The sequence below is a fragment of the Mauremys mutica genome, chromosome 12, assembly GCF_020497125.1.
Source record: "Mauremys mutica isolate MM-2020 ecotype Southern chromosome 12, ASM2049712v1, whole genome shotgun sequence".
Classification (NCBI taxonomy): Eukaryota; Metazoa; Chordata; order Testudines; family Geoemydidae; genus Mauremys; species Mauremys mutica.
The window spans coordinates 69,247,301-69,261,267 of NC_059083.1; the positions used below are offsets into that span (position 1 = coordinate 69,247,301).

The window sequence follows — 13,967 nt, forward strand, 5'->3', positions numbered from 1 at the left end:
CCAGGATGATAGAGGGATGGTGTCCCTAACCTCTTTTTGCCAGAAGCTGGGAATGGGCAACATGGGATGGATCACTTGAGGATTACCTGTTCTGTTCGTTCCCTCTGGGGCACTTGGAATTGGCCACTGTTGGAAGACAGGATACTAGGCTAGGTGGACCTTTGGTCTGACCCAGTATGGCCATTCTTATGTATTTTAAGACACAGGAAATGCAGACCAGAGTTTGAGTGCATGGGGAAGCGGTTCGCCATTCCAGGCCAATGGGGGGCTGCGGGAACGGCATGGGCTGAGGGATGTGCTGGACACCACTTCCCGCAGCCCCCATTGGCCTGGAATGGCGAACCGCAGCCAGTGGGAGCTGTGATCGACCGAACCTGCGGATGCTGCAGGTAAACAAACCATCCTGGCCCGCCAGCAGATTTCCCTGACAGGCCACGTGCCAAAGGTTGCCGATCCCTGATCTAGAACATAAGCATCTATGTCAAATGCTACTGTTTAGTTAACTCTCACTGTCCACCCCCACTCCTTTGAGTACCACTTACCCTATGACAGCTGGGAACATCCCTGCTTTCTTACACGTTTACATGGGAGCTCCATTCCCTGAGTCCAGCTCTGCATCTTCAAACTGGAACTCCTGCTGGGAAGTGACAGCTGCCCCTGGGACACTCACCACAAAGGAGACTGTGAGGACATTGGAGGGGTTTGTTAAACATGGTTCTGAGAACTCCTTCAGTGGCTGTGTATGTGGCTGCCTCTCGGAATGTAACTCAGGCAGTACAGGCAAAGCAGGCCCAGCAAGGCAAGCTTGGAGCCTGGTGATAGTAGCAGATGGGGGAAGCAAAATGGGGAAGTCAGGGCCAACCCTGCCCACACCGAGTGAGGGGGCTCCACTGAACTAGTGCAGCTTTCCTTTAGGACACTGGTGCTGTAAAATGGTCACTGAGCACCACAGAAGTGTCTCAGGATCAGGCCCTACAGTCCCTTCTTCTGGGTTATGTATACGTAATGACACCCCCTTGGCCTGCCATGGGTGTCAACAGGGTTTAAATCTGGGAACTTCAGCACCAAAGCATGAATCTCCCTCACCTGAACTAAAGGAGGAACTCAGTTAGCTGGCAGCAGTAGTAGACTGGTATCCTCTTTGAGTATGTCATATCTTCTATGGGTACATCTGCACTGCAGCTGGGAGATGTAACTCCCTGCTCAGGTAGAGGTCTATGTGCTCTTTCTGATTGAGCTGCCTGAGCACTGTCCTGAGACCCTAGGCATGTCCCCAGGTGACAAGTCCGAGCCACCACCTGTGCAGGTGTGGCCACACCACTACTTTTAGCTAGCTTGATTAGAGCTCATGTGTGTATGTCCACATGACTGGGTGCTACAGCTCCAGCAGCAGTGTAGATGTAGGTCCCTGAGGAATGGTCCCTGAAGCTCTCCTGCCAAGATCCTGGTCCTGCAAGTGCTGAGTACACACTACTGACTCTAGTGGGAGTTAAAGGTGCCCAGCACCTCGCAGGATGTGGTCCTAAGTCACCACAGTCCACACAAAGGCTCCCAAGACAGATGGTGTCCTCGCCAGGCACATTGGGATTCAGCTCAGGCTGGTGAGGATGGAATCCAGCCCCATGTTTCATGCCGTGGTGGTTGTGTCTTAAATCACCAGCCAAGCTGACTGAACATGCATTGCCTAGGCTGCTGCAGGGTGCTGTGATTTCTTACAGGTGGACTGCATGCTGGGTAATTATTTTTAGCTTGTTTGCCCATTGCTGGGTGTCAGACGCTGTTACTGTCATCTGCTTGCAGGGAAATGTGTAAAGATTTCCCTGAGCCTGGTTCACTGCAAATGTGATCATGTTTGTTTGTGGAAGTTTGATGCCAGGTTCTCCTGGGCAGTTTATGTAATCAGCAGATCTTTAAGAGCCAATAAAAAATACAACATCATCCCATCAAAGAGTTGAGGGAGGAGGAAGAGCTTGAGAAGAGACTATGCCCAAATGCCTCTTTATGGGAAACACTGTACATTACGGGTCCTTGCCTGGCCTGCCCAGAAGCAATGCCTAAAATCAAGATCTTGAGCCCCTTCGCCAGCCACAGTGAGCTTGATGTTTGGAATTAACATGCCCAGCTCCATCTGGGAGAGACCTACAAGCCAATTCAGGAGAGGTAGCAATGAGCTGCCAGGACCCCTGACTGAAGGAAGTGGCACTATGATGCAGGGCCTTAGAGGCGGGGAATAGGTGGTGGTGGGGGCGTGTTAAGGCACATAGGAAGAATGCCCCCCAGGCTGTTTTTAGTGGGGGAGATCACTACGATATAGCGGTGTTTTTATTTGGGACAAAAGACAACCCAGTCCAGTTCTCAGCACTGGCTCTGTTACTCATGCAGCCAGGACATGCGGTGTTGCAGAAGGCAAGGCTCAGCTCTTCGGACAGGGATGTGTCGGTTCCCTAACACTGACATTTGGTCTTAAGGAGCTGTACTGACAGAGTATGGAGTCCCATCTAATCCTCTTTGTCATGGACTCGATTTCTAAACCTTCCATGGCCCTGCTCCAAACAGTCTCCTGTACCTTATCTTTATCTCCTAGGGTAACCAGATAGTAAGTGTGAAAAATCGGGATGGAGGTTGGGGGTAATTGGCACCTATATAAGAAAAAGCCCCAAAAATCAGGACTGTCCCTATAAAATCGGGACATCTGTTCACCCTACTATCACCTTTCTTCCCTCCACTCTTCAAAGCACCAGCCTCTCTGCTCCACTGCATGCAATCTGGCCACTCTTGGTGCAATAGTCTCCTTCAAGGGTCCTTCCATGTCAAACAGCCTCCTTGCATCTCTCTGCCTCGTCTGATCTTCAACTGATTTCACAACTCCCCAGTGAAACCCCTTTCTCTGCCGGCTGCACCTCTGAGCTCCCCTCTGCTCATGTTTATCATACCCATGTAAGTCTGGAAGGCGTGTTGGGATGCAGTTTGTGTGAACGTCATCTCTGTTCAAAACCAAGCCCTGATCCTGCTAGCCCTCTGCGAGTGGACTTCTTTGACTTCAGTAAGAGTTCTGTGCATGGAGAGTGTGCAGGATTTGCCCCCTAGAAATGCATTGTACTAAGTGGGAACATAGAACTCTGGAGCTGGGTCTTGATCTATTCTAACCCTTCACATGCATATTTTTTAGCAGTTTGGAATCTCTTTTTGGGCCTGATATTCAAAAGGGCCTTAGCTTGTTTTCCATTTCTGCGGGTGCAGATTTGTGCCTGCAGATAATATTGCCTGAAATTTTGTACCTGGACCAAATGACCCTGTTTGCATGTGTAGCTTCCTGACTTGTGGATGCCATCAGAAAGCTTTGTGGTGTAACTTGCACCTGCAGTTAATTGTGGTGCACATTTATGCCCACAAAACCATCAACCATTGAGCTTGATAGGACTGCTAGAGTCTAAGGTACTACTCATGAATAAGGGTATCAGAATCAAGCTCCAAATGATTACAAATGGGCCTTGAATTTGCTGTGCACTGGACTCGGAGGGCTGCAGCACTTTCTCTGCTTCTTTCCATCTCCTAGTGGATTCTCTTTATATTTTACAGAGGGTTTAATTCCTGCACCAGTGCTAGGGTTCTCATTCATTTGCAGGGATGTCCTCTGTTTCCTCCATGGAGCTGTATGTCTCTTGGTTGCAAACTCCTCTACAACAGGCTTCTCAAATCCAGGGTAGTCTCCCCCAAGACAATGTATCTACCTGACAACTCTGAGTTTACCTGGGAATTCATCTCCAGGGGAACTGATCATCGTTTCCCTGGAAAAACAATTTAATGGAGAGTTTGCACCAAAAAATCCCACTGCCTTCTCTGTGACCTTCTGCAAATTCCATTTTATAAACCATTTAAGATGGAATCAGATCAATTAAGATTTGTTAATGAGGGGGACAGATGGTTGGGGTGGTGTGGGAGAGAAGGAGCCAGCCAGTGGGATTCTTGAAAAGGCAGTGTGGGTATTGGACAGGTGTAAATGAAGTTTAATGGCATTAATTCACCAGGCAGATTTTTTTTTTACTCAATGTTTCATTTTTTTCATAATTGTAAAGCAAAATGTTGGTCTCTTCTGAAGTTGCAGAAAAATTAAATTGAGGATGAATTTTGGTCAAAGGAAGAGTTAGTCATAGAAATTAAGAACAAAAAGGGCCTTTTAGGTCATCTAGCCCATCCCTCTCAGACAGGATAAAACATCAGTGAATATATTATAGGGGGAAATCCTAAACTGGCTAATTTTCTATATCCCAAGCAATGGGGTTTCCACCATCTCCTGGCACTGCTGAGATGATCTCTTCATACTGGCAAACTTTAAAGCCTGTGGGATCATAAGTAAAATGTAGGTTTTTGGAATGGGCAGTCTGGGAGATACAGGGCTGAAAATGGAAGGGCTCAGAATGTACAAAGTGAGGAATGAAATATAATTGAGAATTGGAATTATGGAAGTTGGAGATCCCTGATCCTGTTGGATTGGGAAGCAGATATTCAACATCCAGAATCAGGAGGAGAAATGAGTGATAAGGCATGGAAGATACGGTCTCAGGGAAAGGTATATAAGGACTGGGCTGAGTAGATATGGGATAAGACTCAAACTATCATTTGTAGGCCACCAGTGGTCTGTGAGGTCCTCCCTTGCTCGGCAGAGTGAAGCAATTTGAAGAACCACTGGGATAAGAAATGGGGGAAGGGAAGAGAGGGTTGGGAATGGGAAATATTTGACTTGGAATAGCAGATAAAAGTGTTTGATGCTGGACTGCAAATAGCAGCAATAATAAACCTTGGCATTTCAATAGTGTGGGGGTGGGGGAAAACTGAGACACAGCAGGGTGAAGTAATTTGCCTGAGGTCACCCAATAAGCCAATGACAGAGGTGGAGACAGACCTGGTTTCCTGACTCTTAGCCCTGAACTGTGAGCACAAGACTGGGCAGTCTATCCATGCCAGTCATAGGGCTGGGAGCTGGGATGCTGGATTGGTGGTGACCTCTTCAGCTTGTGAAAGTTTCTAAGAGAGGAAAGGGGAGAAGACTGGCACCCCGGGGCTCTTTGCACTTAACCAGTTGCTAATCCATTCTCCTCTCTATGATGGGTGGCTTTCTCTTCCAGGAGCCTGGCTCTGCCTTCCTGCAGCTGGGAGTCTCCATCGAGCAGCAGATCCAGGTGATCTTCAAAGTCCTGGAGGAATATGACTGGGGCTCCTTTGCGGTCATCACCAGCCTGTATCCAGGGTACAACATCTTCGTGGATGTTATCCGTTCCTTCACAGACGCCAGCTACTTTGGTTGGGAACTCCAGGATGTCCTGACCTTTGAGATGACCCAGGATGGGAGCAACTCCAAAACCCAGCGGCTGCTACGGCAGATTGATGCCCAGGTGATGATTGTGTACTGCTCGCGGGAGGAGGCTGTGTACCTCTTCCAGGTGGCGGAGCAGGCAGGCTTGGTCGGGCCTGGCTACATCTGGATTGTGCCTAGCCTGACGGTGGGGAACATGGAGATCCCGCCTGTCTCTTTCCCCGTCGGCCTCATCAGCGTGGTGACCGAGAGCTGGAAGATGAGCTTGAGGCAGAAGGTTCGGGACGGCGTGGCCATCATTGCCACGGGGGCTGAGAGCTACTTCAGGACCCACGGGTACCTCCCAGATGTGGGCAAGGACTGTAAGACGCCACCTACCACCACCGCCAACAGCACTTTCTACAGGTCAGCCTGGGAAAGCTGCTCCTGGGTAGCCACCAACAGTGCTTGGACTTAGCGATTTGCATAGTGGGGATCAGGAAAGAAGGGGATAAAGCTCTGAGAGGCCTGGAGGTACCCTCCCTTGTGCAGGGGTAGGTTGGCAGTATTCACTGACACTGAACTCCACCAGTTGGGGAAATCCCCCGCCCCCCCTGGACCTCCTGAAAGTGGTGGGGGATCACCATCAGAGAGCATGAAGGCCCAGTATATTGATCAGCTTAACGATGCTGAGCTCCACCTCCTGGCTGGTGCTTCCTGTTCAGCTCTGAGCTGCCGGGACCGCCTTTTCCTGGGGGTGAGAGATCTCTGCCTCCTTCACTTTTCCCCACACCCCTCAAAGACCTACAGCAGGGAATGTTACCTTGCCAAGGTCAGAGCCAGGAAGAGAACCCAGGTGTCCAGACTCCAAGGCCAGTGACTTGCCCATTGCGCCCCACTGCCAGATAGACCCTAGCGAGATGGGTCTAGAGGGAAAACTCTCTCTCTTTCTCCAAGTGCTCGCTGAGGTCAAAAGCAGCAGCGTGGTCTCCGCCAACATGGAGTGTGGAGCAAAGGAGGAGGACAATAGACAGACAGAGGGAAAGTGCAGGAGGCAGCAGGCACGGAGGGCAAGAGGAGAGGAAGGGCCAGGCTACAAAGCCTGAAGGACCTGTCTGAGCGCAACATTTTTTAATTAAATTTCCTGGAGTGTGACTCTTGGCTAATTGAGCAAGGGGCTTTGGTTCTGGGTTTGGAAAATCCTGTGCTGCTTGGGTGATATAGTCCCACAGAGTCACTGACTCACCGGGGAGGGAGGGGAGAGCTGGGTAAAGGGAGGAAGGAGACCGAGGGGCAGAGAATGTGTGATGAGAGAGAAGGGCGCCTGTCTGAAGGAATGACACCGAGGGTGAGTGATACCAGTCACCAGGCTGCTCTTGTGCACTACAGCTGAATATGCCAGCACCTGGCTCGCACACGCAGGCATGGTGCCAATCCAGTGACCTTGCTGCCGCTCCGTGCCCAATGCTCCCCTCCCGCACATTCCCTGTTAACGGATTCGGAATGTTCTGTCCGTTTAGCTCGTTAGCCTGTTGGCAGACCACACTTTCAGGGAAAATAAAGTGTGTGTGGGGTTAAGATCCTGGGATGTCAGCTATGTTTTGTGTGTCTCTAAATCGCTGGAGCGCTGTCTGGCTTTGCATCTGTGCCTCCCTCTGGTCCCTGGACTGTGAGGGAGCAGGGTGGAAGCTCTGGGGGGGGCTAATTTGTCAATCAGTCACGTAATGTACTGCCAGTATCTTGGGACTGTGATGATAGGCTCGATGTAAGAGCGTAAGACAGGTGGCGCTCTCCCTCATCTCCTGCCGTCCCACTCCATGCAGTCTCCTTGCCTTAGTTTCCCTTCAGGTTGCTTTTGTCTGGGAAGCCTTGTCGCACCCTAGCCCTGGGACTGATAACTGTGGCCCATACTGAGGAAAGGATAACCAAGCTCCACTCTTGTATAGTGCTTTCCGGCCCTACATCTCAGAGCATGCTACCAAGAAAAGGGATTGTTATCCCTTTTTGATAGGTGGGGAAACAGAGGCAGGCAGCGGTGAAGTGACTCTCCCAAGGTGACTCAGCTAGTCAGTGGCAGAGTCAGGCCTAGAACCCAGATTTCCTCAGTTTAGGGCCTTGTCTGCTAGACCGGGCTGCCAGATGGGCCTAGAGGCAGTGATGGGGAGAGAGGCCAGGCTGGAAGCTGGGCTCTCTGAGTTAGCCCATGCTGGTGGTGGCATCTGTGGGAGGGAAAGAGGTTGCCAGCCCTGTTTGGGAAGCTCCCACCTTCCCTGGCCACAGTGCGCTACATTTCTCGTTTTCCCCCCACAGGCACCTGCTGAACGTGACGTGGGAGCACAGGGACTTCTCCTTCAACGAAGGTGGCTACTTGGTGAGCCCCACCATGGTGGTGATCTCACTGAACCGGCATCGGCTCTGGGAGATGGTAAGGGCTGCTTTTCCCTCCAGCACCCGCGGTCGTCACCCTCCCTTTTAAGACATGGCCACTCAGGAACACCTCCCCCCTGCAAAGCACAGCATCCGCTGGGTGCTATAGGTTAAAACCAACACGGGAAGGGGCCGGGGAGAGAAGAGGCTGCTGTCTGGAGATAACATCCTACTAAAGAGTTACGTGGGAACCGCCACACTCTGCTGCTCCGTCTGCTCCAGGCTCTTTACGACTTCTGAGCCCTCCTCATGTCATGTCTCAGGACAGGGTTCCTCTGCCTCCCTGGACGCCTTTGAGGAGCGGTGGGCACTGTCCAGGGTTCTCTGCTCTGTCTCTCCCTTTGGATCCCTGATTTTATCCCTGTGACCTTCACTCCCATCCCTGTTTTCATTAATCCTGTGGATTTAGTTCATGCCTGGGTCCTGTGGCTCCTCCCCTTACGGTGGGGGCGGGGGGATTTAGCAATGGGCAGGCTTGCACCCGCCCATCCCCAGTGCCTCAGTAGCTCCAGACTCACTACCCGATGGCTTCTCTCCCTCGAGGTTCCAGGTTCACTAAGACCTGTGACAAGCTCTTTCACTCTCCTCCCATTGGCAACCAATCCAAACACCTTCTTTAGGTACCCACAGTGTCCTTACCACTCCCACCCCCAGGAACACCTATATGCACTTCTTAGGATCCCTCCACCATGTGCTCTGGAGACTGCCACAAACTAGCCGCCAAGCCCTCTAGCTTCTTTAGACGTCCCATGTTCTCCTGCTCCTCCGCTTGGAGGCTTCCTTGTGTTTTTACTTCTCCCACAGACTCTCGGTTGGCTCCTACGCGACCTTGACCACCCCTTTAGAGACTCTCCATACTCCTGTTAGATAACCCCTTCTATTCTCTCTGTTGAGCCCTCTGGTGCTCCTCCTTACACAGACTCCATCACACTCTCTGTAACTACTCCCAGTTATGCTTCTGCAGCCTGAGATCCCCATTCTCTGGTTGCTCCTATTAAATACTACTGATGACTCCCCCTATAGGCCTCCCAGACCCACCCCGAGTCCTGCTGCTGCTATTTGAAGTTTTATTTCACACCAGCTGGGATACTGGGGGATTCTCGCTCTGAACTGCAGTGTTTAAAATCAGGCTAGCATTTGATCTGATTAGTATTGAGAGTTCTGTTCCCAGCATTCAGGGGTTAGGAGCGCTGGAGTGTGTTTGCACCTGGGTCTGATATTCTTTTAGACAGGCTGCTTTCTTCTGAGAGGGTGAAAAGCACCAAGGTAGGAAGCAGCCTTCAGGCAAACCAGGCGACTGCCCAAGGTGGCATGTCTCAGGGAATGATCAGGGTCAGAGCTGGAAGCGGAGCAGCTTAAGAAAACAGAGAGGCTGCAGTAAGTGGCTTTAGTGATTTAGGAGGGATGCTCTTCCCTCTGAGCCACTGCCCCAGCATGGTTTTGGGTGGGGAACATGCCATCTTTGGCATGAGCTGTATAACAAAGGACCACTAGTGATCACTAAAGATCCCACAGATCTTTTTGCAAGAGCTGGGGAATTAACTTTGAGATGCTGACTGAATGTAGCTAATTACATTCAGCCTTCCTCCAGTAAAGCTGCAGGATAATTGGATGTGTTGCTGTGTGCTGCATCCCGCCCCAAAGGTGGTGAGCGAAGCAACTGACTGGTTTGTAATAGGGGATCGATCCAAGGGGGTCTGTATCTGCTCACAGGCAGAGGGAGAGGCAAAATGGGTCATTTGTTATGTGCTGTTTGCCTACCAGAGCTCTACTGTCCATTCAGGGCCAGGCTGCCCTGATATCCAGACCCACCTGTAACTTCCCTGATGTGCTGTCTCTTCCTCTAGTTGAACAGCAGTGCTGCGAAGGTGGTGATTGTGGGAAGCCAAGGGCCTGCATTGACCCTCCTCCCCAGGAATAACTTCACGTGCACCATTGCCAGGCAGGCGCGGGCATTTCCCCTGTTGTGTGGACAGTAACACTGTTCTCCAATCTCGGGCAGGTGGGGAAATGGGAGAAGGGGATCATCCACATGAAGTACCCAGTGTGGCCCCGCTATGGCTCCTTCCTGCAGCCCGTGTCGGATAATCGCCACCTCACCGTGGCCACCCTCGAAGAGAGGCCCTTTGTGATTGTGGAGAACACGGACCCGGCCTCTGGCGTCTGTGTGCGCAACACCGTCCCCTGCCGGAAGCAAACCAACTACACCAACAGGTAAGCAGGCAGGCAGATGGGCTGCTGGAGGTGCCGTGCCATGCTGCAGCCCTCATCTTCAGCTGCCCCAGGTGTGCTGGAGTAGGGTTAGACATGCCCATGCTCTGCTTCTCACAAGGCCGGTAGAAGGGAGTGTCAGGTGTTCCGAGCCCTGCCCAAGCAAGGAGCAGAACTGGGCAGGCTGCAACTTCACTATAAAATGGTGCTTTCTGCTCAGGCAGTGCTGTCTGAGTGTTTGCAAACAGGAATGTGGCTGGTGTGGGTTTAATGTGGTGCCAGGATTCGGTACAGGAATTTGAGGCAGGATTTCTTATGCTGGCTGTAATAGCTCTGACTTCAGGCCTGATGCTCACAGCTGGGAGATGCTGCGTAGAACTGGGCTGCAGTCCAGTCCCGATTGTCAGAGCTGGGAGCCTCTGGCTCACGCTAGTCTTTAGTTCCGACACAGTGAGAAGCCCCTGGAGCAGACTCTGGGGCACCAGTTCAGTGTCTATAAATGCTGTGTGTTCCCACCAGACTGGCTGTTGTCCTGGCCCATCAATTACAGTTCCAGGGCTGTGTGTGTGGAGGGCCAGCCTGTAGATCCAGAGCTGCGGCCAGACTCCCCCGAGACAGCCTTCTGAAAAGGTGGCCATGGAGATTGGCCTGGAAAGTGCCCCCGGAGGGACATAGCCAGGCAGGCCTGTGCACGCTCATTAATCACTTGCCTATGGCTGACCTCTGCAACTCTCTGATCAAGGTTGTGTCAGACAGCCTGTTGGAGCGTCTCTCTCACTTCCTGGCTGGAGCAGCCCTTCCTGTTGCCCTGCCATTTTCACAGTTCCCTCTCTCCCTCCCTCCTCCCTCCCTTTCTCAAGTGGAAGGATACACCCTACTCCCACTGGGAATCGGGGGGGGGGGGCTATTCTGCAGCTATGCTTCCCCACACAAGGGATCACAGACGTTACTCAGCAGCTTCCTTCACTCCCATGTGGAGAGACGTGTGCTCCTTTCCCAGGGGAGCAACAGGTATTCTGCAGCTACCCTCTTAGCTCCCTGGGAAATTATTCTTCCAGCTGACTGGGAAGGCCACATCTTTCCTTGTAATTTGGACTTGCTTTGTAGTCCTGATTCCTCGCTGCCTAACTGTACATTGGGTCTAACTCCCCAACACCCTGCCCCTTGTGCAGTCACATACACCAGTGCAAAGTTGAGTCTAGAGTGGGTGTAAAATGCTACCAAGTCAGATCAGACCAGTAGCATATTGCACTTTGCGTCAGTTTTAACCTCTACATGAGGGGCAGGGCAGCAGAGAATCAAGCTGCTTATGTTGACATTTTGCTCTTGTGAAAAGTGCATTTGAAACACCATGGCTGGTGGCATGTGAGGGGAGAATTCTGGCATGGTAGCATTTTACACTCGCTTTGCATGGACATGATGACCCAACATGCAGGGCTGTGAGAATCCGGCTCTGCAACCTTAGTGCTGCTTCCTGAGCACTCTGTGGACTGGTCGGGCCCCCTACAGTGGTATATCAGCATTGCTGCATGAAGTGGCATAGGTGGTGGAATGGCCCTGGCATTACCATGGAGATCCTGTGAAGGAAGTGACCAGTGTCTGTGTTGGTTTTTATTTTTAATGTCCGGTTCCAGTGGGGATGGACCTGTGGACCCCTACACCAAACTCTGCTGCAAGGGCTTCTGCATTGATATCCTGAAGAAGCTGGCCAAGGCAGTGAAGTTCTCCTACGACCTCTACCTGGTAACCAATGGAAAACATGGGAAGATAGTGCGTGGCATCTGGAATGGCATGATTGGCGAGGTAGGGGGACAGGTGTGACCCTTTTCCTCCAGGAGGGCCATGCCTGCAATCAGTTTACCAAAATGCTTGAAGGAATGAGCTGAACTGGGATTCTCCCATTTGAGTTGGGTCAGAATTTCAATGTTTGGAGTCAGTTTCTGATCCTTGGCCATGCTTGGGTAGGGCACAATGTGACATGGATGATGCTGGGGCTGTAATTGTTGGCAAAGCCGGGAGTACTGCCTATAGTAAAGGCAGCCTAACATTTTGCATTATAAGACCCTGTTTTCAGTTGTTTATAACTTTTCCAAACTTTAACTGTGTGGGCTGAAATTTGGGTGCCTGCCTTATGCTGAATGTTTTTGGGGAAATTTTAGCTAAAATGGTTGAGATGTTTCAGAGATTAGGGAAAAGTACATTGTTTTGTCCAAGTTAAAAAATTCATTCAATCATTGAAGCGCTAGTGCCTGCGTGCTTTAGAAAAAGACATTTGCCCTAGCATCAGGGATATGCCTTGTGCTGTTCCCATAAAAATGTACCCAAATTGGTCCAGGTTATGAGCCTCCAAAAAAATCTCAGTTAGCACATGCTCATGAGAGACCTGTTCGTTTGGCAGCTAAATTCTCCAAAGATTTCATCTGTACTGAGCATGCTCCAAGCTGGGGCTCAATTTCCTGCAATTGCTCCTCCCATAGAATCATAGATTATTAGGGTTGGAAGGGACCTGAAGAGGTCATCTAGTCCAACCCCCTGCTCAAAGCAGGACCAATCCCCAAATGGCCCCCTCAAGGATTGAACTCAACCCTGGGTTTAGCAGCCCATCTGCCAGAGGCCGCTGTGGTGCCAAGTACCGGAAGTGAGAGTAAGGAGACTCTCTGCATGTGCGTTCAGTGCTCCCCTGGTGGTTCCCAGGCAGTAGGGGGGAGGATGTACCTGAAGGGAATGCAGAGGGGTGGGGGGACAATGGAGGAGTAGGAGCCAGGGTGATATGGGGTGGGGGGCAGGAGTCCATGTAGGGGAATGCAGAGCAGCATGGGAGGGGGGCAGGCAATGGGGGGGGGTGCAGGAGGTTGGATAGGAGAAGAGTGGGAGGGGGAAAAAGGAGGCAGGCTATGTAGTGAATGAGGCTGTTGTCAGTAGAACCTCTGCTGTGTTTGTTGCAGACATTGGAAGGTATGTAGTGAAGGAAGCAGGGAATTGAAGGAAAAGAAAGGCTGGTCTCGTGGTTAAAGCAGTTGAATACTGGCTGGAGAACTGGATCCTGTCCCTGCCTCTCTGATGCTGGGCAAGCCACTGACACCAAAATGTTCATAGTTGGTCATTGTATGTTCATGATTTTCTGGGTGCCCGGCAGGCCACCTGGAATCAGATTTGCAGAAGTGCTGAGCAATCACAAATGCAGCTGAAATAGATTGAAGCTGTGCTGTGAATATACAAATTGCTATAAAAACGCTGAGCACTCTGAAAAATCAAGCCCTAGATGTCTCAATGTGGCCACGCAAAATTAGTGGGCACTGTTGACAATTTTGGCCTTAATGTCTCTCTGCCTTCGTTTCCCAGTTGTAAAATGGGGATACTCCCACCACCTAATTTCCTGGGTGTGGTGAAGATACATTTATTAATGTTTGTGAAGCACTCAGGTACTATGGTGAGAACATCATAGTCATGCCCAGGAGGATATTTAATAATTTTGTATTCAGTGTGGAGTTTGGATGGTGTGCCTGGGGCCACACGTTGAATGAGGGTAAAAAGACATATTGAATAACAACCCTTTCACTGATTGAGGCAGGAGTTCTGTGGGAAAATAGGATATGATCACATAATCAAGCACAGTATCATAATGCATATGCACAAGGGGGCTAAATTAAGATTGCACAGGTAACCTTAACGCTGGCATTTCTTAACTTGTAAGTGCTTGATTTTCCAACCTTAACTTTCTTTAACCTAATATGTGTGTGTACTATTTACATTTATTGGGCCAGATTCCCTGGTATGCTCAAGCTGTTTTGCATTGATCCAGCAAGGCCAAGTAGTTGTAAATCTGGCTAAAATTGATTTAAGCTGATAAGTGTCACTGAAGTAGCACCAGCCAGAGCATGCTGGTGCATATAGTCTATCTTTTTTTCTGGTGCAATGAGAAAGCAGGAGGAGCTCTGAGGTGGCGGTCAGTATATTGAGGCTGCCTAATTTTATAGCTTTACAGCCATGAGTCGCTGATGTTGTGTTCTTATTAATTTCCAGAGCAGTGTTATTT

General features: G+C 50.6%; 1 protein-coding gene across 4 annotated transcripts in view; it reads left to right on the forward strand.

Annotated features, from left to right (window-relative positions):
* GRIN2C (glutamate ionotropic receptor NMDA type subunit 2C) overlaps positions 1-13,967 on the forward strand; it is a 47,294-nt gene that overhangs the window by 14,525 nt on the left and 18,802 nt on the right. For 2 of the 4 annotated variants that reach the window (XM_044982353.1, XM_044982354.1), the window contains exons 3-6: positions 5,127-5,719; positions 7,604-7,718; positions 9,723-9,934; positions 11,566-11,746. In XM_044982353.1, coding sequence (XP_044838288.1) covers positions 5,127-5,719; positions 7,604-7,718; positions 9,723-9,934; positions 11,566-11,746 — 1,101 coding nt within the window. The remainder of the gene's footprint in view (positions 1-5,126; positions 5,720-7,603; positions 7,719-9,722; positions 9,935-11,565; positions 11,747-13,967) is intronic. The other 2 variants (XM_044982356.1, XM_044982355.1) reach the window with 2 other exon arrangements.